Source organism: Schistocerca piceifrons, chromosome 4 (genome assembly GCF_021461385.2).
Source record: "Schistocerca piceifrons isolate TAMUIC-IGC-003096 chromosome 4, iqSchPice1.1, whole genome shotgun sequence".
NCBI classification, from domain to species: Eukaryota; Metazoa; Arthropoda; class Insecta; order Orthoptera; family Acrididae; genus Schistocerca; species Schistocerca piceifrons.
The window spans coordinates 91,625,943-91,652,010 of record NC_060141.1 but is presented as its reverse complement, the minus strand read 5'-3'; the positions used below and the strand labels follow the sequence as shown (position 1 = coordinate 91,652,010).

Below are 26,068 nucleotides of genomic sequence, written 5' to 3'. Positions count from 1 at the left end.
ACCCTGTTCCACTCGCGAATGGTGCGTGGGAAGAATGATTCGGTAAGCCTCTGCATTGGCTCTAATTTCTCTAATTTTCTCCTCGTGGTCAATACTCGAGATATATGGGGGGAGGGGGAGTAACATGTTGTCTGACTCCTCCTGAAAAGTGCTGTCCCGAAATTTCAGTAGTAAATCTCTCCGTGATGTACGACGCCTCTCTTGTAGCGTCTGCCAGTGGAGTTTGTTTAGCATCTCCGTAACGCTCTCTCGCCAGCTAAACGATCCCGCAACGAAACGCGCCGCTCTTCGTTGGATCTTCTCTATCTCCTCTATCAGTCCTACCTGACAGGGATCCCAGATAGATGAACAATACTCAAAAACCGGTCGAACAAGTGCCTTATAAGCCACTTCTTTCGTGGATAAGTTACATTTCCTTAAGATTCTTCCGATGAATCTGAGTCTGGTGTCTGCTTTTCCCGCTATCTATTTTATATGGCCATTCCACTTAAGGTCGCTCTGGATAGTTACGCCTAGATATCTCCGCTCATAGCACGTCGTTTGAACCAGAGATTAGCGAAGGCACAGTAACACAACCAGCGGATGCTCGTAGTACGGAGAAATATCAAGTGGTCTCATAATTCACGCTAACAACTGATAGATGTCTAAGAAGGGCACAAGTGTTTCGAAAACCACATACACGATGTATCCATCAGGTGGTAACAGGTGACAGAACCAAATCTGTTACAAATTGGTATTTTAAAAAATCCCAAGCAGTAAAAGCATTATCAGAATTATACATTATTTATATTAAAATATTACTTTTACGTAAGTTGCAGATATTCTATTAGACATGCATCGGGAGTGTCCTCAGTCAGAGACGTAGCCTACTAAAGAGAAATACAAAAGCGTATAAGCAGGTCAGGAATTAGTGTTTCAAAGTTTATATAAATTACTATAGAAATTGAAGACGTACTATGGTTCAATAACAAAACACGTAACTGGAAAGAAACACTGAATGTGTTACTAAACATACCGTACATGTGATGCGAAGAAGCGAACATGGGACGTAAAGCAGACGTTAAACCAGTTGTCAACATCAAAATGCTGAGTATTCGCTACGAAACAAAAGAAAATGATTCTCTAATATACGCGGCAGTTATAAGTAATCGTAGCAAAATACAGATGTCAGTTTATAACTGGTTCGATCCTTCAATTTCTCCAGGCGTGTTTTATGACGAAATAAATCTCGGGTGAACAGCCTGGTATGAGTGTGCATAGGACACAATATTTCGGCAACCGACCACATTGCCATCATCAGATGCGCTGATGTATGTCCTATGCACACTCATACCAGGCTGTTCACCCGAGATTTATTTCGTTATAACTGGTTCGGTTCCGACGACAGTGAGCAAACCTGAGAAGTTGGGAGCAGTTTCCTGTACTGTTGTTGTTGCTGTGGTCTGCAGTCCTGAGACTGGTTTGATGCAGCTCTCCATGCTACTCTATCCCGTGCAAGCTTCATCTCCCAGTATCTACTGCAGCCTACATCATTCTGAATCTGCTGTACTAGTTCGGCAAAATTGTAAATAAATAAAATTCATGCTCGAATCCACATTTAGTTTTCAGTTTCTTTTTTAGTTCAATATTGTTAATAGTTATTTTTAAAGTTTGTTATGGATCCTTCACAGCAATATGTAATACACGTATTAGTTTCAAAGAAATAATTTTTGAAGTAATTTCTTTAAAATATTACATTTCGAGGGACCTCTAGTATAAAAACTCAAAAACAAAAAAGTACATGAAAAATTATTAAGTGATAACTAACAGATATTTTGTTGGAAGCTCCAGGAAGCTTTCTTTCCAGCAATCGTCGTTTCGTGGGATTTTATGAAAAGACTACCCCACCCACTTCTCCCAGCGTTTTAGTCCTTGAAAGGATGTACAGCCGCATTTATTTCTCCTCTCTTAGCTGTGTGAATTAGCCGCGATTCGCCTCGTATAAAGCTAAAAAAAAGAAGCTTCAATAGTAAGACACTATCAAACCATCACTTCTTCAATATCTTTACTCAAAATGGCTAAGCAGGGATGGCTAGAGGACAAATGTAAGGATGTAGAGGCTTATCTCATTAGGGGTAAGATAGATAGATAGATACTGCCTACAGGAAAATTAAAGAGACCTTCGGAGATAAGAGAACCACTTGTATAAAGTGGAAACCCAGTTCTAAGCAAAGAAGGGAAAGCAGAAAGGTGGAAGGAGTATATAGAGGGTCTATACAAGGGCGATGTACTTGAGGACAATATTAGGAAAATGGAAGAGGATGTAGATGAAGATGAAATGGGAGATACGCTACTGCGTGAAGAGTTTGACAGAGCTCTGAAAGACAGGAGTCGAAACAAGGCTCCGGGAGTAGACAACATTCCATTGGAACTACTGACGGCCTTGGGAGAGCCAGTTCTGACAAAACTCTACCATCTGGTGAGCAAGATGTATGAAACAGGCGAAATACCCTCAGACTTCAAGAAGAATATAATAATTCCAATCCCAAAGAAAGCAGGTGTTGACAGATGTGAAAATTACCGAACAATCAGTTTAATAAGCCACAGCTGCAAAATACTAACACGAATTCTTTACAGACGAATGGAAAAACTAGTAGAAGCCGATCTCGGGGAAGATCAGTTTGGATTCCGTAGAAATACTGGAACACGTGAGGCAATACTGACCTTACGACTTATCTTAGAAGAAAGATTAAGGAAAGGCAAACCTACGTTTCTAGCATTTGTAGACTTAGAGAAAGCTTTTGACAATGTTGACTGGAATACTCTCTTTCAAATTCTTAAGGTGGCAGGGGTAAAATACAGGGAGCGAAAGGCTATTTACAATTTGTACAGAAACCAGATGGCAGTTATAAGAGTCGAGGGACATGAAAGGGAAGTAGTAAGACAGGGTTGTAGCCTCTCCCCGATGTTATTCAATCTGTATATTGAGCAAGCAGTAAAGGAAACAAAAGAAAAATTCGGAGTAGGTATTAAAATCCACGGAGAAGAAATAAAAACTTTGATGTTTGCCGATGACATTGTAATTCTGTCAGAGACAGCAAAGGACTTGGAAGAGCAGTTGAACGGAATGGATGATGACTTGAAGGGAGGATATAAGATGAACATCAACAAAAGCAAAACGAGGATAATGGAATGTAGGCGAATCAAGTCGGGTGATGTTGAGGGTATTAGATTAGGAAATGAGACACTTAAAGTAGTAAAGGAGTTTTGCTATTTGGGGAGCAATATAACTGATGATGGTCGAAGTAGAGAGGATATAAAATGTAGACTGGCAATGGCAAGGAAAGCGTTTCTGAAGAAGAGAAATTTGTTAACATCGAGTATAGATTTAAGTGTCAGGAAGTCATTTCTGAAAGTATTTGCATGGAGTGTAGCCATGTATGGAAGTGAAACATGGACGGTAAATAGTTTGGACAAGAAGAGAATAGAAGCTTTCGAAATGTGGTGCTACAGAAGAATGCTGAAGATTAGATGGGTAGATCACATAACTAATGAGGAAGAATTGAATAGGATTGGGGAGAAGAGAAGTTTGTGGCACAACTTGACCAGAAGAAGGGATCGGTTGGTAGGACATGTTCTGAGGCATCAAGGGATCACCAATTTAGTATTGGAGGGCAGCGTGGAGGGTAAAAATGGTAGGGGGAGACCAAGAGATGAATACACTAAGCAGATTCAGAAGGATGTAGGTTGCAGTAGGTACTGGGAGATGAAGAAGCTTGCACAGGATAGAGAAGCATGGAGAGCTGCATCAAACCAGTCTCAGGACTGAAGACCACAACAACAACAACAACAACAACAACAACAAGGTGCAACAGATTGCACATAGTAAGACTGTGAAGAAAATAAAAGGTTACATTGATCATTTTAAGAAGACCACATTAGACGACTAATGGCGATCTGGTTTGCGCGATCACAATATACAGTTTCGAAAACCAATAAGTTCTTAACCAATAGCCAAAATAAAAAAGTTATATAATATAAACGAGCCTCAGCACTACCGTTTAAGAATGAAAGTAAGTGGAAGAGCTGCCTTCCAATAGTCAGGAATAATTAGGAAACAATTGGTCCAGTCAGAAAACGTTTTTCACCAAGGAATGGCTGTCATCATTCCTGTTTTAAATTGGCAGCGACACTAATACGACACGCACTTGCTGCCAGCGTCCAGAGAAATGTGTCGTGGTACTTGTCCTAATTTTCCATCGGATTTTCTGTACACTAGGACATCGGGGTACAGCAGATCGCAAATACGATCCCTTTTCCCAGTGAAACTGATTTTAGCACTGATGCTGTTGAGATACATGTATACATCTTGCAGCCTCCTCTCCCCATGCGACCACTCGAGGAACGTATCATGCAAGTAACGGAGCCAAAGTGACGGTTTTGTAAACGTTCCTCGGAGAGCAGTTTTCTGAAAAGCCTCTGTGAAGATATCTGAAGCGAAAGGTGACAGGACTCAAAGCTATTCGATCCGTCTGTTAATAAAGTTCTTCTCCCCATTTGGCGTAGCTGAACCACAGGTAGTGTTTAACTCTGCAATTTTTTGAGATAACGCCGGCCCCGGTGGCCGAGCGGTTCTAGGCGCTTCAGTCCGGAACCACGAGGCGGCTACGGTCGCAGATTCTAATCCTGCCTCGGGCATGGATATGAGTGATGTCCTTAGGTTAGTTAGGTTTAAGTAGTTCTAAGTCTATGCGACTGATGACCTCAGATGTTAAGTCCCATAGTGCTTAGAGCCATTTGAACCATTTTTTGAGATGCTTACTTTTCCAGCAGGTAAAGAATTTCTTTTGTTTTAACTTTTTTTTGAAAACTCACCAATATATCTGTTGAAGAAATCGCTATCATCTGGAGCAATTCCACTAGATGTATAGAATCCTTCACTACATAATCGATCTTTCTAATTACCTGACACAATTTCTTAGATAGGCTGTGTATCAACAGACAGGTCGGTGAGTTGATTGATTTTACAGTGAGACGCAGTGGGCATTCTGTCTTGAGGATATTGAACAAGTGTTGTAGATAATTTGTCTTTCTTTGTACTTTAGCCACGATCTTTTAAGGCTCGTTAACATCTTATTTCACTTCAAGTTGTCGAAGCCTTTCTCTACGTTCACAAATGCTGGGATGATATCTTGATTTGTCTTCAGTATACTTTCGAATTGTAAAAGGTATGTCAAAATTGCTTCTCTGCTATCCTTTTCTTTCGCGAAACGAAACTGATATGGAATAATGCATATTTGTCTGTCCAGATGGTTCTTACAGTATTACACCAAAGCACCGTCACCTTTCACACGATTGTAGCAGCGTGGTAGAGTACTCTCTGGAGTCTGGGAGTCTTTTGGTGAGTCTACAGTAGGATACCGTTCCAGGGTCACTTTTATTCCAGATACCGCCCATATCGTTGTAACACTCCATAAACGTGTTATAACATCCACGATATATATATATATATATATACACTCCTGGAAATTGAAATAAGAACACCGTGAATTCATTGTCCCAGGAAGGGGAAACTTTATTGACACATTCCTGGGGTCAGATACATCACATGATCACACTGACAGAACCACAGGCACATAGACACAGGCAACAGTGCATGCACAATGTCGGCACTAGTACAGTGTATATCCACCTTTCGCAGCAATGCAGGCTGCTATTCTCCCATGGAGACGATCGTAGAGATGCTGGATGTAGTCCTGTGGAACGGCTTGCCATGCCATTTCCACCTGGCGCCTCAGTTGGACCAGCGTTCGTGCTGGACGTGCAGACCGCGTGAGACGACGCTTCATCCAGTCCCAAACATGCTCAATGGGGGACAGATCCGGAGATCTTGCTGGCCAGGGTAGTTGACTTACACCTTCTAGAGCACGTTGGGTGGCACGGGATACATGCAGACGTGCATTGTCCTGTTGGAACAGCAAGTTCCCTTGCCGGTCTAGGAATGGTAGAACGATGGGTTCGATGACGGTTTGGATGTACCGTGCACTATTCAGTGTCCCCTCGACGATCACCAGTGGTGTACGGCCAGTGTAGGAGATCGCTCCCCACACCATGATGCCGGGTGTTGGCCCTGTGTGCCTCGGTCGTATGCAGTCCTGATTGTGGCGCTCACCAGCACGGCGCCAAACACGCATACGACCATCATTGGCACCAAGGCAGAAGCAACTCTCATCGCTGAAGACGATACGTCTCCATTCGTCTCTCCATTCATGCCTGTCGCGACACCACTGGAGGCGGGCTGCACGATTTTGGGGCGTGAGCGGAAGACGGCCTAACGGTGTGCGGGACCGTAGCCCAGCTTCATGGAGACGGTTGCGAATGGTCCTCGCCGATACCCCAGGAGCAACAGTGTCCCTAATTTGCTGGGAAGTGGCGGTGAGGTCCCCTACGGCACTGCGTAGGATCCTACGGTCTTGGCGCGCATCCGTGCGTCGCTGCGGTCCGGTCCCAGGTCGACGGGCACGTGCACCTTCCGCCGACCACTGGCGACAACATCGATGTACTGTGGAGACCTCACGCCCCACGTGTTGAGCAATTCGGCGGTACGTCCACCCGGCCTCCCGCATGCCCACTATACGCCCTCGCTCAAAGTCCGTCAACTGCACATACGGTTCACGTCCACGCTGTCGCGGCGTGCTACCAGTGTTAAAGACTGCGATGGAGCTCCGTATGCCACGGCAAACTGGCTGACACTGACGGCGGCGGTGCACAAATGCTGCGCAGCTAGCGCCATTCGACGGCCAACACCGCGGTTCCTGGTGTGTCCGCTGTGCCGTGCGTGTGATCATTGCTTGTACAGCCCTCTGGCAGTGTCCGGAGCAAGTATGGTGGGTCTGACACAACGGTGTCAATGTGTTCTTTTTTCCATTTCCAGGAGTATATATATATATATATATATATATATATATATATATATATATATATATATATATAATGGTTTTTTTATTACGAGTAGCCGGCCGGTGTGGCCGTGCGGTTAAAGACGCTTCAGTCTGGAACCGCATGATCGCTACGGTCGCAGGTTCGAATCCTGCCTCGGGCATGGATGTGTGTGATGTCCTTAGGTTAGTTAGGTTTAATTAGTTCTAAGTTCTAGGCGACTGATGACCTCAGAAGTTAAGTCGCATAGTGCTCAGAGCCATTTGAACCATTTTTATTACGAGTGGAATATGAACGTGTGGAAAATTACGTAACTCAATAATATTCATTCAATTATGTAATTATTTCTTAAAAAGATGATAATTATGTAAAACAGAGACAATATTTGTCTCACAATCTTTGTTAATGTATGTCATTCATTTCTTTTGTTTTGTACCCTTTTGTCGTCTTCTTCTGATGTACGTCGCCGGCGCAAGGCGCGAATAGATTTGAGGAGGTCTGTTGAATGAAAAATATTTAACGTAACGTTATTGTACTTATACTGTATGTTCATTTGCTGGTAAAAAACAGATAGAGCAAAATGCGTTAAAACTATGTATGATTAATTAATGAAAAATCTCTTCCTCTTTTAATTATAATTTTGTATTAATTGTTTTATCATAGCTGCAACAAGCGCAGCCATTGTTAGTTGCGATTATATAGCAACTTCGTCTGTACTTCTGGTCGAAATATCAAGGGTTGTGTTAAACTAATTTGCAAAACAGTATTAATAATTTTTTGGTGGCATTAATTTAAATGATTAATTGTTTATTGAGCAAAGGAAAATCTTAATTAAAAATGAAATCCTCTATCCTTTGTTGGCCGCCATCTTAACTTTTATCTTAGCGGCAAATTTAAATTACTTGAAACTGCAAACAATTTTCCAATGTGTAAGAAATAAATGTGCACCGGTGGTACTGAACTCTATTCATAAAAAAAAAATTTATCGAATCAGACTGCATCTTCTAAGAACAGTGCTGATGGTATTTATTGTTGAACAAATTTCATTGCTGATATATGAGGCCAAAATTAAACTACGCACGAATCACGGAGAAAAATATTTCTGGTAGCATAAGTAAGTGTTGTGTGAAGGTGGTATTCTGTGGTTCCTTTTCATGATCAATTTGCTAAGAATAATTAAATCCATCGAAGACAAAAATTATAAAAGCTCTGATGTGCGATCTGTAATTTTAGTGATATGCACACAACTTACAGTCAACATTATTACACTACGTCAGGTGGAATTCTTGTGCAATTCGAACAAAATAATTATCCGGGAGAAGTTGCAGTACGAATAATGAATTATACATGCGTATAATATTGTTAGTATCATTCACAAAATCAAATCAATGCAACTGCTAAATAACAGAGTGAATTCAAACCGCAGAATATCATAGAGTATCATATCATCCATATTCATTGCATTTGCCCATGTTGATGATACTCAAAACCGCCACAGTGTTCTGTCAGACTAATCGTCCAATAGTTTTCACAAGTGCATTCCTTTGGTGATATAATGATAATGAGGTGACGTCTTCCGGTAAATTCTTATGGGGCAAAACCAGTTCAAATTTACGAGCTTCGAAGAAGAAACTGAAAGACCAGTTTGTCTCCAACGTACAGTGACTGACTGCAAACTCACAGACGGAGATTTCTGTGAACAGAACAAGTGTGAAAAGCCTGTGGTGATCTGTACAGAGGTCGCAGCCTGGAGAGAGTGCAAGGCGAGCAGACGATCGCCAGTGTAGCTGGCGGGGTCTGCCGGGGTCGCGGGTCGCGGCAGTGGCGGCTCGGAGCGCGCAGCCCCCACCCCAGCCGCGATCCGGAGCTCACACACGCCGCTCACTTTTACCCGGGAAGGACTGGCGTTGCTCCTCCCTATATAAGCCGCCAGCGGCCGGCGTCTGCACGGCACTCGTCTCCTCTCCAGCAGCAGCCAGCAGCGCACTCACCAGCCGCGACCCAACGCTGCGCCATGGCCTTCAGAGCACTGGTGAGTCTACTGCAGGGCTCCACTCTGGGACCACTTTTGTTACAGACGCCATCGCGTGCTTCTGGCAGGGGCGGGAAGTACATAGAGGGTGTTTGGGTGAGTCTACCGCGGGTTGCCACTCTGGGACCACTTTTGTTACAGATGCCATCGCGTGCTTCTAGCAGAGGTGGGAAGTATGTAGAGGCTCTTTGGGTGAATCTACCGCAGGGTGCCACTTGCCTGTGGCATGGAACATAGAGGGTCTTTTAATGGGTTTCCCGCAGGGCACTACTCTAGGACCATTTTTATTACAAACGGTCACCGTCACTATTCACACAACTCTACCAATATCAGCCAGCACATAGAGGGCGTCTTCTGGTGTGTCTACCATAGAGTACCATTCAAGGACACTTCTGTTACAAGCAGGCTTTGTTAACACAGCAAGAGTCCATAAGATGCCTTTGATGAGTCTCCTAAAGCGCAACACTCCAGGAGCACTGATGTTACAAACAAACACCGTTACTAAAGTTAAACTCTTCTGGGTTGTTAGGTCGCGTCATATTTCCTTGTAAAATAATCGATGTTTCGGCCCCTCTGCTGGGATCTTCTTCAGGATGTTCTAGCAATAGTGGACACTGAAACATCCTGAAGAACATCCCAGCAGAGGGGGTCGAAACGTCGATTGTTTTATAAGGAAATATGACGCGGCCTAACAACCCAGAAGATTTTAACTTTAGTGACAACGGCCACGAAAGCCTGCAGACTTACATAAGCACCGTTACCGTTCTGACGTTTCTAGCAGCGTAGGGAAGTACATTGTGGGTGGGAGATTGTCTCTTGGTGAGTCTTCAGCAGGACACCACTCCAGGACAACTTTATTACCTTTCACGTGGTTCTAGCAGCGAAAGGTCTTTCCAGTTGCTTTCTTCAGAAACCGTTCGACTGTTCTTCTACCACAGTCATGTAACAGCTGTTCGCTGATTCCAGTAACTCTGACCCTTGGAAGAACACGCAAACTCCCAGGAGAAGAATATTCAATCCATGTAGAACACCGTTACAGAACCCTCATTCAGTCGATTCTGTAGAAGTGTCCGCCGTTCTGGATCTCTTAAGAGGGAGAAGAGATTAAAAAAAGATCCTGTCTCTACACTGATTTGATTTGTTACCGTGACAGTACCACAGAAACGGTCAGAAAAATCCAGAGGGAAATTTGTAATAAAAGAAGGTGTTGTGCATTGCCAAGGAGCTTACTCTCAAAATTTCTAAATACCACTTTCAAATACATCAAGCATTTTACTCGAACTTATATCTTGCCCAATGACAACGAGGATAAAATCTGATTATTTCGGGTGTCTACAGTGAGGAACAAAAATCTTGACTTAGACACACTATCCGCGAATTCAAGAGGAGTGGATTATATTTCTACTGGTACATATCTCTGCGCACACGTTGAAGTGTCTTGCAAAGTACAGAAGCAGATGATGGAGAGAAATACCATCACCATTAATATATTATTTTGCGCACGCCAGCTGAAGAACACGCTGAATGATTACAGATCTATTTATGAGATAAAATAATGAAATCTAGTCACAATTTCGTCGAATGATATTTAATCTTAGGCAGTTTCAGGAATTTAGTGTAGCTTCGAATGGAAGCATAGATTTCTTTTCAAAATTATGAGGTTTTTATCCAGCATTATGAACAGAATGGTGCGTACTATTACCAAAAAAGTTAACATATGGTATACTATAAACACATGTAGAAATGTATAACTTGCATTTTAAATTCTAGATTGACTGAAGGTCGAAACTCATTGGGCTGTTTACCCGGCAAATATGTGACACGTCACAGCATTCTTCTTGTCATTTTAGTAATGAGGATCTTAGTCCTTCCCGAACTGTTCATCACTGTAGCTCACCAATTATTTTAACCTTAGGATAACATACTAAAAAGTTGTTTTCACTAACCTTAGTTAAAAACAACGAGCCTGAAACTCGTCTCGTTCTTGGAGTAAGCACTCCGACTGAGAAATAAAAGAGCAGAAGTTGTTTGAGTAAGAGTTTTTAAGCGACCCCAGCGCTACCTTCTCGGGAAAAACATTGGAGGCGCCAGCCATTGCGTCTCCCGTAGTTCCAGTCTTAGTTGCACTAAACCGAGAAGCAGAAGAAGCTGCTATTAAAAGTCGATGGGGCTTCAAATTCTAGAACAGTGCCGAAACAGTACACAGAGCCGCCGTCCTTACACACAGAATAGAAAATCATTACAAGAGCTTAATGGAAATTAGCAACAACGCACTTTAGTAATTAATCTACTAATCCTTGTAAAAGATTATTTGAATTTTAAGTGTGCGAAATGCGAAAGCTTACAATCCGGCAGGGCGATGAGACGAAGGAAGTCTTAAGAAGAGGTGTGGAAACGAAACACACTTACAGCCTAATGCATAAAATAAGAAGAAGGTTATTTTCAAATGAAAACCTCACCTTCCGTTGATGTTGCCGAGAATATTTTTGCGGGAATTTCAATTCAGTTGGAAAGGGACGAGATGAGAGTCGACCACGGTCTTGTGAGGTAAACAAGCCAGTTATCATGGATTACAAATGGGTTATAGGTACCAAACAGGGACTCAAATGTGCATGTTTCTCTTTCGTGGGACAAACATTACCAGAGTAGCAGCCGGAAGTATGCAATCACCACAGAGTATACTCTCCAAAGAGTAAGAAAACCGATTTCTGAACCGCTCCATCACTTGAATACATGAAAGTTTGGGTACAGATAAATTGGCGAGAATTTTGGTCCGCTTTCGAATGCGTTAACCACTGTGCGAGGGTGTCCAGTACATAAAAAAGTATCATTTTCTCCATGAGATTACAGATTTTATCAATAAGGTAACCACTGAGGGTTTTGGAACGTCCGCCGCGAAAAAATCAGAATAAAGCTTTCCGTGATGTTAACTACTGTCCTCATTGGCAGGATATGTAATTTTAGTAAGTTTTCGCAGTCACAGCTGACCGGGAACGCTTAACTGATAGGTGCGAGTGAGAGGAGAGGAACGAGAATTGTAGCGGGTGTTTTTCGCTTCGCTGCGGAGTGGAGAACAGGATGGATGGAGCGAGGCAACCGCTAATCGCAGTGCGCGATTCCCTGAGTGGGGCGAACCGCCGTCACGCTCGCAGCACTGCGGCACGAAAGCAGTCGACTGCAACCACGCGCTTTTCCGCTAGGCGCAGGCCACGCTGTCTTTCTGTCTCAATACTCACTGAAATGCTGAAAGTCTGAAAGCTGAGTCTGCTGAACAGCGAGTTTAAGAGTTTCACGCTTTGTCGGTAAATATATCTGCTTACAATTTTTGCTCCTCCCGTCACACAAAGTGCAAGAAAGTTCGCATAGCAATAAGTACTGGTAATTGACGTATGTGTGTGTGTGTGTGTGTGTGTGTGTGTGTGTGTGTGTGTGAGGGCGGGAGGGGGGGTGTTGAACCGAAACAGACAGCACTACGGAGAAAGTAATGGGTTCATGTCCTACAGGAGCCTAGTTCATATCACCATGAGGACATACAGACTCAGATTTTCTGTGGACTTTGCCGGCCGAAGTGGCCGCGCGGTTCTGGCGCTGCAGTCTGGAACCGCGAGACCGCTACGGTCGCAGGTTCGAATCCTGCCTCGGGAATGGATGTGTGTGATGTCCTTAGGTTAGTTAGGTTTAACTAGTTCTAAGTTCTAGGGGACTAATGACCTCAGCAGTTGAGTCCCATAGTGCTCAGAGCCATTTGAACCATTTTTTTCTGTGGACTTTCTAAAGCACTTCAGGCAAATGGTGGGATGAGGCCTGTGACTTAGCCACGCACTAATCCTTCCCCAACTTTGTCAAGCTGAGCTTGTGCTCCACTTCTAACGACACCGCTGTCGACGGGACACTGAACTTTAACGTGAGTCGTTTCCTCCGCAGGCGTAGTTTCAACTGCTTAATCCCGAATAAATTTTTATCCGCAAACATTAATATCTTCTCATCCCGATCTGAATTCGTCGTACCATAAATACAGTCCCTAAACTGAAGGATGTAAAATCCAAGAAGAAGATTATGATAACATAACGATTATATTAAAAGGTTCTCTTTGTGTCACACCTTTTTTATAGCTTCACCCAGTTTATAAATTTTTTGGGCCAAAACAATCACCATGAACCAGTATGAGGAAAATTAGATTCGGAGCGTCACATCAGTAACACAGTACTTACATTCACCATACATTTAGTGCTTGTGTGTGGTCCAACGTCTGTACTCCTTGTGGCGGAGGGTACTTTTGGTACCATTTATATTTACGCGCTTAATTGTTCCAGTCGCGAACAGTGCGTGGCAAAAGGATTCTTACAATGAATCTGTCAACTATCTTCCTTTTTTAAGACGACTTTTGTCTGCCGTTTTCACTTTACACCGCTCCAGACTGTTATTCTCAGATATTTTATGCTTGTTACTGTTCCAAGTGATTTATCGCCAACTGTGTAATCTAATCGTTTATTAAAAGTTAATCGTAACTGTTTAGTTACTATCCATTTCCTCGTCCTCTCGCTTTAGTGTGCTGTTTATTTTTTGATGTAAAGATACTCAAAGATTTGTGAAGGGGTTTTGCAGCAAATTTACCGCCGGATTTGAGTATAAACAGTAAACCATAATTTATGGTGCAAAATTATGGGGTTGACAATGCGCGATACTAGAAGTAAAATCCCCGCAGTAAAATGGCCCTTCACGCAAATCATTTGCGAAACAACCGCGTTTTTATTATTATGAGACAATGTTGACTTTTCTTTGTAAACGTCGTCATATATATATATGAAACGTATCTAGCAATGATTAACAAAAGATATTGGATATTATGATAGAAGTCAAGTTGCTTTTAATCATCGAGATTTTCATGACTGCTGCCTGTTAAAAATGTCCAGTGTCTCGACTTTGCAGCTGTTTTCAATATTGTACTTATCTCCGCAGGGAACTTTGAATTCTTTTGAGTACATTTAGTTCTTTACGAAATTTCTGAGAAGCACTTATTTCATTCCATCAAACAGTATCACGGGAATGCAGTACACTTTTAACGTGACCTCAGACAAAAACAGCTGAGGAAATTGTATCAGCTGACCTTTTGCGTCCAACAAAACTACCTCCGACTTCTGTAGCGTCTCCTTCCAAGAATCCTTGAGTATGTTCCCTTAGAGAAACGTCAACGTACACGGCAGAGCTCCGTCACATTTTGATGCAACCGTTCGACTGTGTGGTGAAAAATGGATAAGTCGAGACGGACCTGTGGGTGGCAAGGGAGGCGAAACTACTGATTCGTGGCAGGCGTAACTCACGTAATTCGTGACTACGTTTGTGAAACATATTAATACAAATTTTGACACATGTTATACCGCCGAATTTATTTCCCAAGGTCATATAATGTACCGTTAAAAACAAGAATTTTCGTGTAACCATCTTTTCTTCATTTTTTCGCTAGATGAAGAAGTTACTTCACCACCCATCACAAAGGGAGCCTCTATCAACAGTGCTATTTGTCGAAGACCTTCCTGTGCTCTCCCTAATCTATTAGAAAATTTACATTACACTCTATGTCATTTAAGTAGTTGTCTCGTTTGAACAGGGAAGATTACGAAAGGCATTTGTGACTGGCATGTACGAAAATGAAGGAATGAAACTGTCAAGTTGTCTCTCGTTTACACCTCCTCAGTCCCCGTAAATTTACAAAATGGTTCCAAAAACAGGTCTTCCTAACGAAAAGTTCCTAATTCGCGTCTTTACCTTAGTGTATATGTCGGGAACCACGTGCTGGTTGTGGAAACAGTAACCGCTCTTAGTATGCACCAACGGTTTAGCTCTCCAGCGAAAACATTAGTCAGTCCCATGCAATCACACAGTGGTTGCTTTGGTGACTTGCAGATGGTTTATAACTTGCACCACATAGTCACGTGAGCCTCCACTGCTCATGCATGTCGTGGCACTGAAACGGTATGTGTGAGCGCCAGTCGATTGTATGGAATCAGCGCATTAAGATGGCTCTACTTGGAAACGTGACACAATAGCAGTAAGAATGTGCGCATGACCGCATCTTCAGTTTAATCCCTCGAGTTTTTGGCCTGTCAATGAGAATTGTCCAACGTGTCTACAAGAAATGATTTACTACTCGTAGCCACGTGATGTACCGAACATCGACCGTAAAAATAGCACAACAGTCAGTGCCTTTCAGTGACAGTCGGATTCGGACAGGAGCTGCTATTGTCAGTAAACGACAGTTCATCTAAGCCAGTTTTCGAACGAAGGGAACTGAATCTCATGAACCTTTCGATGTACGGTCCGCCCATCTAGTCTTCAGCATTCTTCAGTACCACGACATTTCAAACTAACATATTCTCCTCTTGTCTGAACTGTATATTGCCCACGTTTCGCTTCCGTGCAATGGTACACACCAGACAAATACTTACAGAAAAGATTTCGTGACACAGAAATTTACATGCGATGCTTACAAATTGCCCTTTCTCAGAAACTTTTTTCTTGCTACTGCCAGTCTGAATTCTATGTTGTATCTAGTTCGGCCATCATTAGTTATTTTTCTGACCAGGTAGAAAACTCATGTACTTCTTTTAGTGTCTCATTTTCTAATCTAGTCATCTGATTTAGTTCGAGTATATTTCATTACATTTGTTGTACTTTTGTTGATATCTAATGTTACATCCTCTGCTCAAGACACTATCTATTCTGTTCAACTGCTCTTCGAAGTCCTTTGCCTTCTCTGACTGAATCACAATAACATAGACAAACGCCAAAGTTTTTATTCCTTCTCCCTAAAATATAATTCCTTTTCAAAATTTATCCTCACTTACCTTTACCACTTGCTCAATGCAAAGAGTGAAAAATACCGGGAATAGGCTACAATGCTGTCTCATTCCCTTCTCAACTATACTGCTTTCCTTTTCATGCCATTCAACTCTAACTCAAGTTTGGTTTTTGTACAAGTTGTAGATGACCTTGTGTTCCCTGTGTTTTATACTTTCTATTACTGAGGCATTACTAGAAAATTATTTTAAATTCTCAGATTATGTACAGCAGAATGTAGATAGAATGAATCTCCACGTGGCAGTAGAGTGTGTGCGTATTTGAAACAAACAAAAAGGGAGAGCGCTCTACAGAGTCGTGCTTGGATTGCACAGTCGGTTGGTCATTTGTCCGCTAAAGGGAAGGGTTTCAGGTTCGAGTCTCGAGAGAGAACATAGTTTTAATTCACCAGGAAATTTCATAATGTAAATATTTTCATCCAGTCCATACCTTTCTCGCTCCTACGTGTTTAGAAGCATCACCAGCAGTGACATATGTTTATCTCTTCCTATGGATGTCCGCTATCGTATATTTCGTATGAAAGAGCTTAGACTTTAATCCTTTTCTCCCCTCCATCGATAACTGGAGTCGATATAACAATTCGTGAAGTTGAGAAAGTTAGCGATTCACGTCAATTATAACTGAGAAAATAAGCGTGTACCTCGAACAGGCGCAGAGAGTGGATCTGACAGGAAATTTCCCCTCCGATAATAATCTCTTTGGACCCACGGATGGAGAACTAACAGAGAGAAAGTTCAGTGCGATGGCCATCTAGTGGGCCCCCGGGCCGGGCGAATGAAACACTTTCTCACTCTGTAGCGATGGGTGTGACTGCCATTACTCGACATGGAAAGTAACGGCCTTTCCCCTGCCGTCAATTGGGGAACGGACTACAGGTTAAAGTGGGAGGTGCCAACCTTGGCTGCTACCAGTTACAAGCATTTCTGAACTCCAGCAATACTGAGGAGTTATTAGAGAAGATTTACTCTTAGGAACAGCTTCAAAGGCGTCCAACTTTAGCCTCTGAACTGCTGCCGGTTGTACTCGTCTTGCGAATATAGCAACTACACATGGTTTCCCAGGTGATAAGGAGAATATTCTGAGAGGTGACAATAATGACTATGTGAAATAAAAAAGTTCATAGAAACATAAACTCTGCTTCCTATGGTTACCGAAACAGATGCCTATGAATGTTTATCGTACATATTAAATGGTTTTATTATATTATTCATTGTCTGTATTAATTATTATTTAGTTTTTACGTAACAAATTTTCAGCAGTTCTTGAAACTTTTCAATACTTTGTCTCACTGTTTAAGTAGTTTGTGACATTGTTTCTACAGCTCGTAACACATTTTCAACAGCTTGTAATAGACCTATTAGAATTCTCTGTTAATCTCCAGAGACCCCGATAAATTTTCAATAGTTCACAATAACAATACAAAAATTCTGGATTCGTTTTTCGTACTCCACCATGAATTTACATCAACTCGCAATTTTCATACCGTCCACAATAAATTTATTAAATGTCTGCTTCAGTCATCATAGAATTTCTGTACAGTCAGAAGAACATGTGTTGCTTGTTTTGTGCATTCTTAAGTTCGTTCATAAAGACAGAAGTTTAATTTGTACACCTGCATCTTGGTCCAGGGACATAAACATAATTTTAATGGTGTTAGGGCTGAAGATAACGTCGGACATGTCAGATACTATTAAGATCTGTCCACCAATTACGCAAATTCCGTCACCCATAAGGACAGATTCCGTCAGACTGAATAAATTGTATCCCAGTCTTCTAATTGTTCAAATAATGAATTTCCAAAATAATAGATACAAGATACAGATGTGCGGAGAATGTTTTCAGTCTCTAAATACATTCAGAATAGAGCAGCGTCCACATGAATTTCATGAGCAATTGAATGACATTCCACAATATTAAAGGGTGACGGCGAAACGGACAAGCATTTGGAAGAAGCGAGTTTCAAATACGCATCCGACGGTCAGAATTTCAGTTTTCCGTTATTTTCCTTAAGCGTTTGAGGTGCGTGTCTGGCTAATTCCCTCAGAAGGACACGACTGACGTCCTCCTCAATCCTTGCCTAATCCGAGTTTGTGCTCCATTAGACAATGACCTCTTCGATAAGTGGGCAAGTGGTGAGCGTTACACAGGCCTCAGCAACTTTAGAATAAAGTTACCGGCCTCCGCTTTGTGGGTTACGCCATTAAATAGACGATCGCCATCTCGCCAGAAGACTTCGCAAACCGTGACATGTCGACGAAGCGTGGAGTAGCCTCAGTAGCACGAAAAAGCAGTCTCCTGCAGTATCGGCTACCCGCCGAGTCCATTCTGCTGTAATCCGACCAGGTAAACATCCCATGACGTAATACTGTTTCTCTCACACTATTCTCAATGGTTCGGATGTCTCTTTGGGCACACAGGTGGATTTTACAAACACCCTTACTCTGCATGTGCTCTGCGCTTGCAAGATTCAAACGCCTGTATGGTGACGTGGAAAAGTAATGGTAAAAGAAATTGTCAAACAATGATCGATAAGTGACATTAACATCACTACCATGTCACTAGCTATCTTGCTGAATGACCAAGATGCTGTAAGTCTAATTAAACAGAAAGTTATTACGTCCAGTTAAATCCAACGTGAAGTTACAAGTTCAAGATTTTTCGAAGAGCATTTTTGCCAACGGAAGTTGGATGCTGCCTCTGAGCCAGAATACGCAGCAGAGAATCAGAGTCATCGTTCCTGCCAGGTACAAGCCGAAGACCAATCGAACCATCTTTCGTTAGCTCTTACTTTGCTCGAATCCGTTTGGTTAATGCGAAGAATTTCCAAAGTTCACACTATGAGAGCTTGAGCTCTAGGGAGATTCCCATTTCATCATTGTAATAAATCTCTAGCCTCATATGGAAGTTTTCAGAAATTCGTTTATGATAAATGTCCAGCCGTTAGAGAGACATTCGTAGAGAAGATGAGGTATCATTATTTCTCCATCACAACGTTAAGTTTAGCCATAACTTGACGGGTCTTAGAAGTAATTTAATCGGTTTCGAGCGACTACGGCCATTCTTAATATTCAAAAGGTCTAAAAGCTACATTCGTTTGTTTTAAAGCTAGCATTGTATCCTCTGATGAGGATCGTGAAGCTAATCCAAGAGGAAAAATTTTTCAAATGAACTAATCGCGGTATTGTTGGGGCGGAGGAATGTCACAAAATGTTGATGATATGGTTGGCAAACAATTATTGCACAGCTGCAACCGAATGTGTGCAGTTTCGCAATACTGCTTCGAAAGTAGAAGCCATAACGCTATAAAACGTTTTGTGACGTATCTGGACATAAACACTTCCGCATATCAGCTTACCGATCATTTCTGATCAGTAAGCTCTCCTGTCTAGATAGAGACTGCTCTCCATTCTCGATGAAAGTAAGCTCCGATGACCCCATGTGTAGAAACTACAAACATATCGCTAGTTTGCAGGGGTGTAAACGACGTCCATAATCCGCATTAACACTGCTGTCTGTAAAATAATGTCGGTTAGGGTTGCTGACCCAACCTGCGCGGTGAAAACGCACCTCATGCGTCGCCCATTGCTTGCGCTACAATCAGTTTCCGCAGTAGGGTTGTTGGTTGTCTTCATTTGTTGATAACATGCTGTTTGAAACGAGAGATCTCCATCAATTGCTGCACGAACTGCAGCCCTTGCGTTGGGAAGTTTGAACCAACAAGTTGAATCATGTGAGCACTCACAGTAGGGAACAAAGGCAGCGCTGCTTGTTCACTACATGACGGCCATGGGTCCCGTTAGACTGAAACTGTTTTGGTTGGCAGGAGAGCCAACACCGTGTTACTAGAGGAGGCCGAAAGGCACGCGTTTTAGCTCACGCAGGCTGGCGTGAGGTCTGGAACAGGACAAGGAAATCAGAATTTAGAAATATTGGTGGAATACTTAACTTTAATCCGTTAATGAAGAACGTCGGTCTTGCCGGTACATGATTCACAATATCAATGGTAACTGATAATGGCGCCTTGCTAGGTCGTAGCAAATGACGTAGCTGAAGGCTATGTTAAACTATCGTCTCGGCAAATGAGAGCGTAAATTGTCAGTGAACTATCGCTAGCAAAGTCGGTTGTACAACTGGGGCGAGTGCTAGGAAGTCTCTCTAGACCTGCCGTGTGGCGGCGCTCGGTCTGCAATCACTGATAGTGGCGACACGCGGGTCCGACGTATACTAACGGACCGCGGCCGATTTAAAGGCTACCACCTAGCAAGTGTGGTGTCTGGCGGTGACACCACAGAAACAGGCACAGCCTCGGTAGCAGTCGGGTAGTCACAATTACACACTCCTCTATGTTTCTCTTCACCATACCCAGAGTAGCTAGAATGGTCTCAATGTCTGTTATAAACATTTTTATCGCGATGGGAGAGGGATTGTGATCATTATGTTCTAACTGGAAAAAAACATGAGAACTGCTTCTGACCAACTGGGAAACTAGCACTGCAGCGCTATAACATGTTTTCATGGTCAGACAACGGTGTTCCGCGTTCTTGTAACCAGAAAGATAAAAACTAGCACTGTACATTACGCACGCCGAAGTTGAGTTCCGTAAAATGGTGCTCGGGTTCGAGTCCACGATCACTTAAAGGCCTATCGATTAGCTGGTGAACGTAAAGGTTACGTTCTGAGTTCGTACCTATCCGTACATGGCGGCGAGCGACTTCCCGGGAAAAGTTGCAAGCAAACTGGTCCGTAGACACAGCAAAGTCAGTCTACAGCAACGTCCAAAGGTAAATCTAATACAAAGTCAAAGTACATACCGAGATCATTAACACTGCACTGGTATGGAGCGTTCCGAACAACTTCATACAGTGGCGTGCTCTGCTCTGGTGTACGTTGCAGCCGACTCATAGGCCACTTGCAGCTCTAAAGTCTGCCCAACGCAGCCTTCGTTTCTATCTCAGTGAGCAGCCTCTGTCTGGCTCTGCCTTCCCTATGTCCCCAACACTGATCATATCGAAATACTTAATGCTCTCTGCGTCTTCTTCCTTTCCGTATGATGATGCGGTATACGTTTCACTGCATAATAAAACAATTCTATGTTTATTTGCCACTAGAAAGTAAATCCGTACAGCCTCTCAGATTGTCTATTGTTATTAATAATTAATTTTCACACAAACAAAAAATCAAACATACACATTTATAAAGACTAACGCTTAGGGTTCTGCATCACCGATTAATTACAATGTTGCTTGAATGAGTATATGCTATTTCAACAAATACGGCAACAGACCCTTTCTTACGTGTTTTTATTTATACCGATATGTGTTTCGTGCTTTCGCCCTTCTTGAGTTGGCGAAACACGTATTTCAGTATATAAATAGTACATCGTTAAAGACATAGACTGCAGTTTGGATGCTGCAACTGCCTTTCTATTACGCTTCCTGTTGTTCCTATTTTTCGCTTTTGTAAGAGAGGCACAAACAGTTTTTCTTTGCGTGATGCAGAAAAACAGCACAATGTTCGCCATGTTGCCTACTGACATGTTTGTTTACAATCGAAAATAATGTCTACAATCAAACATTACACTTTGCTTACGGCTTCTGAAAATACTGTGGAAGTCACTTGTGTGTGAATATTAATTTTTTTTTAATTTAAGCTTCTGAAAGATTAAAATCTAAAATTGCTTATTATGCGATAGCCTGAGCCAATTTAGCTTATTTTACAGTTTTTGATGGTTTTAACAATTGCTATGTATGGTTATTTACTACGTTCGTCACAAAAAGAAAAATTGTTTCTGGCACACTTGTAAATATCGACAATAGGAGCAAAAAGAAACAGTATAGGTACGCTGCTGCAGCATCCAAATTGCATTCAGTGTTTTTAATATTATACTAATTGAAGACTGAAACACGCATTACTTTAACTGAAGACGGCTGAAACCCCGAAAAGACGTGTTGGTGTAAATCAAAAAAAATAAAATAGTGGCTCATTACTGTATTTCTTAAAGCAATATAATCCACAGCCACGGAGCTCAACAACCAGTAAAATGGATAAATTAAGATTATACATAGTTCTGTAATGATTCACGTCTTTGGAAATCAGTAGGCAAACTGGCAATCCACAGTTAGGGTCTGCTTAAGTTTCAAAGCCACAAAAATGCCTCTAGGCCAAGATACCTGTTCTGCAATGTTGCCAACTCTAAGTGGCCACCGTGACGCATTTAGAAAGCTCCCCTTTCTCCAAGTCACCTCGTACTAAATTCCCTTGGCACCTCCGCGCCGACTGTATTCCTGTGACAATGCTTAGCCTCAATTCGGACTGTGTGTTGTCCTGACTGCAGTGCCTCTAACACTGTGTGTTGGTCCGCAGTTGGTGCTCCTGCTCGCGTCGGTAGTCCTGCACGAGGGAGACGCCGGAGGATTCGGCGGGGGCGGAGGAGGCGGCTATGGCGGCGGCGGCTACGGAGGAGGAGGGGGCGGGTAAGTAACACCAAAAAACCAACACAGGGATAAGGGGAAAAAATCTCAAAAAATCAATTCAGTATTCTACGTTCACCTCTAAATACAGCAGAGAATGCCTTTAATAATCATTCACAAGGGATCTCAAACTGACTCCATCTTTCCAAGATTCCAAAAGGCTTTTCACCTCATTCCTCACAAGCGGCTTCTAGTGACATTGGGTGCCTATGGAGTATCGTCGCAGTTACACGACTTGATTCGTGATTTCTTGTCAGAAAGGTCACTGTTCTTAGTAATTGAGGCGGAGTCACTGAGAGAAATAGAAGTGATATTTGGGGTTCCTGACGGGAGTGTTATAGGCTCTCAGCTGTTCCATATATGTATAACCGACTTAGGAGACAATCTGAGCTTCCCTTGTTGACTGTTTGCATATGATACTGCCGCTTGCCAACTAGTAAAGTCATCAGCTGATCGAAAGGAATTGCAAATTAATTTAGATAAGATACGTTCAGGATTCGAAAGTGGCAATTAACCCTGAGCATCGGAAAATTATGAGCTCCTCCAGATGAGTATTAAGACCACCTGTTAAACTGCATTAATACGAGAAATTACACAAATTTAGAGGGATTATGATTACTATTCACTTTAACTGGTACGATCACATAGATCACGTTGTGTCGAAGGCGAACCAAACACTGCGTTTTATTGACAGAACACTTATAAGATACTGTAAATGCACTAAAGAGACTACCTAGACTCCCCTTGTCTGTGCTCTTCTGCACTGTTGCTGCGCGGTGCAGAGTCCTTGTTTGTTGCTGTGGCCTTCAGTCAAAATATTGGTTTGATGCAGCTTTCCACCACTACTCTATCACGCGCAACGCCCTTCATTTCCGAATGCCTACCGCAACTTACATCTATTTGAATCTGCATGCTCGATTCATCCTTTGGTCTATCGCTACAATTATCACACCCCTCACGTCCTTCCAACACCAACTGACAATTCGTTGATGCCTCATAACGTGTCGCATCAACCGATACATATTTTAAAAATAAAGTTCTGCGGTAAATTTCTTTTCTCTTCAATTCGATTCAGTACCTCCTCATTACTTACACAATCTACACATCCAAGTAGCATTGTTACACCTGATATACTTTGCTACGAAGCACATACCGCTCTCGGATGAACGCAATCTAATGGCGCAAGCAATCGGATTCATTTCACGGAACGGAACGCTGTATGGCCTTTACAAGCAATGGGAAGGCAACCATAGAAACCGCTACGTCAAAAAAAAACATAAAAAAATAAAAAACATTGGCTCTGAGCACTATGGGACTTAACATCTGTGGACATCAGTCCCCTAGAACTTAGAACTACTTAAACCTAACTAACCTAAGGACATCACACAACACCCAGTCATCACGAGGCAGAGGAAATCCCTGACCCGCCGGGAACCCGAGCGCGGGAAGCGAGAACGCTACCGCACGACCACGAGCTGCGGACCCGCTGCGTTAGACGATGTCTTTAGTCTAGATGTAAATGCCATAGATATGGTTTTTTTGTGTTAAAATACAGCTGTCTAGAAAACGACATTAGCCATATTTTTCTCTCTGAATAGCAAGCCATAGTAATCTGTTAGTTTCATATAATCGGTGAACTTCTCTTCGAGAAGACATCCTTAACGAATTGGCAATCTTACTTTTCGTTCGCTGTAATTCTGTTTCGTGTTGTCCACTAATTTTATGTATATTACTCTTTAATCTGGGTAGTAATTTCGACAGACATTGCCACTGTGTACACAGCATCGAATGCCAGAATCCTGATAGTTATTTCCAAGCTTTTACGTGAGGAAACAGTCTCTTTACCGTGAGTCAACTTTACAGTAAGTTATGAATGATTTATTGTCGTACTATTATAATTCCACTAATTTCTTTTTTCATGAAAGATAAGGTCAGCGCAGGTCACTAAATCTACGACTTTTTTCGGTCGACACTCGACATAGATTTCTGAAATTTAGATATTAATTTGGTATTTAGGCTTTTGTATGGTCGTATTGTACGATTATCTTTTGTTGACCGCAGTCTTTCCTACTGTTTCAGAAAGAAGTACATTCTTCACGTTCCCATCAAAGTGAAGACGATACATAAATACAACACTGTCTACAAGCACATCAAGAAAGGCAGCGGCGACTACGTCGTTGGTTACACTATAGAGGATGGTCATCATGGAGGTGGAGGATATGGAGGAGGCGGATATGGAGGAGGTGGAGGATATGGAGGAGGCGGATACGGAGGAGGTGGAGGATATGGAGGAGGCGGAGGATACGGAGGTGGCCACGGAGGAGGAATAGCCATAGTGGGTGGAATAGGGGGCGGTCATGGCGGAGGCGGCGGCTACGGAGGCGGCGGATATGGAGGCGGCGGTGGTGGCGTGAAAATCGCCATCGTCGGAGGAATAGGCGGAGGCCACGGTGGCGGAGGATACGGAGGTGGCGGAGGATACGGAGGCGGCCACGACATAGGAGGTGGCTACGGAGGAGGCGGCGGCGGATTCAGCAGTCACGGAGGAGACATCGGGGGTGGATACGGTGGAGGCGGTGGCGGCGGCTTCAGCAGCCACGGAGGCGACATCGGAGGTGGATATGGAGACGGTGGCGGTTTCAGCAGCCACGGTGGAGACATCGGAGGAGGTTACGGCGGAGGCGACATCGGAGGTGGATACGGAGGCGGCGGTGGTTACGGCGGAGGTGGCGGCTTCAGCAGCCACGGAGGAGACATCGGAGGTGGTTATGGAGGCGGTCACCACGGCCACCACAAGAAGTGAGGCTCCAGTTTTCTGCAGTGACGTCACGCTGCAGTCATTCTCTCTCTCAGGGTGCGCCGGGCTGTGCGCCCAAATTGCGGTCCTCGCAGGAACCGCTCCGAGCCAGTAACCACGGCTATCAGCCAGTAACCACGGCTACCAGCCGTAACCAAGGCCCCGAAGGCGAGGAAGGAATCGCTGTGGCCACTTCCTAGTCCCGGCAGCAGAAGCTGCCACTTCAACGTTGTGTTGTCATTGTTACTTTGTTTTCTGTTATACTGTTCGTATTTTTGTACAATTCATAGTCTCTATGAGTAAACATTTCTTATGGAAAAGTAAACTGAGTTGGTACTTTTTTAACCTGAATGCTTCCCGCCTAAATACTGTACTTAAACACAGTATTCATTTACCAAAACATAGCAGAGTTTTTGTCTGACACTAGCTACTGTTTTGTGGAGTCAAAAGGTGAAGCTTTATTTTCTGAACAAGATTTCGGATATTATGCAGAACATGGTTAACTTAATTATACAAGGTTTTGTCCAAAACAGTGTGCGAAAAGTGTAACTGATTTATTTGTCCTTCAGTTTATAAACCATACACTCGTTGCCTTAGAAATTCTCTGCCGTAATCGAACATCCAGGAACTTGCCAACGCTTCCGAACATTTCTAAGTCATTAACCACCGAAAGATAAGCCGAAAAACTATGATATCATCATAACCCGTTACAGATGCCTCCGATGATGTAAGTGGATAAGGCTCTGTAGTACATTAAGTATTCACAACCTCTAAAGAGTAACTTGCTTGAAACGGAGCCAGCCTAGGCCAAATACACAAACAATGCAGTAAGCTCAACTGGCACAAACAGTGCGTACATAGATCCAAAAACGATGTAATTACACTACTGGGCATTAAAATGGCTACACTAAGAATAAATGCAGATGATAAACTGGTATTCACTGGTCAAATGTGATTACATTTTCACGCAATTTGGGTGCATAGATCCTGAGA

The 26,068-nt window shown here is 42.8% G+C and overlaps 1 protein-coding gene across 1 annotated transcript; it reads left to right on the top strand.

Annotated features, from left to right (window-relative positions):
• Nucleotides 1-1,041: 1,041 nt before the first annotated feature.
• LOC124795623 (glycine-rich cell wall structural protein-like) lies at nt 1,042-25,309 on the top strand. The gene is made up of 4 exons (XM_047259695.1): nt 1,042-1,166; nt 8,656-8,950; nt 22,172-22,281; nt 24,358-25,309. The coding sequence occupies exons 1-4, from the start codon at nt 1,042-1,044 to the stop codon at nt 25,079-25,081; spliced, it is 1,254 nt and encodes a 417-aa protein (XP_047115651.1). The 3' UTR covers nt 25,082-25,309.
• Nucleotides 25,310-26,068: the final 759 nt, after the last annotated feature.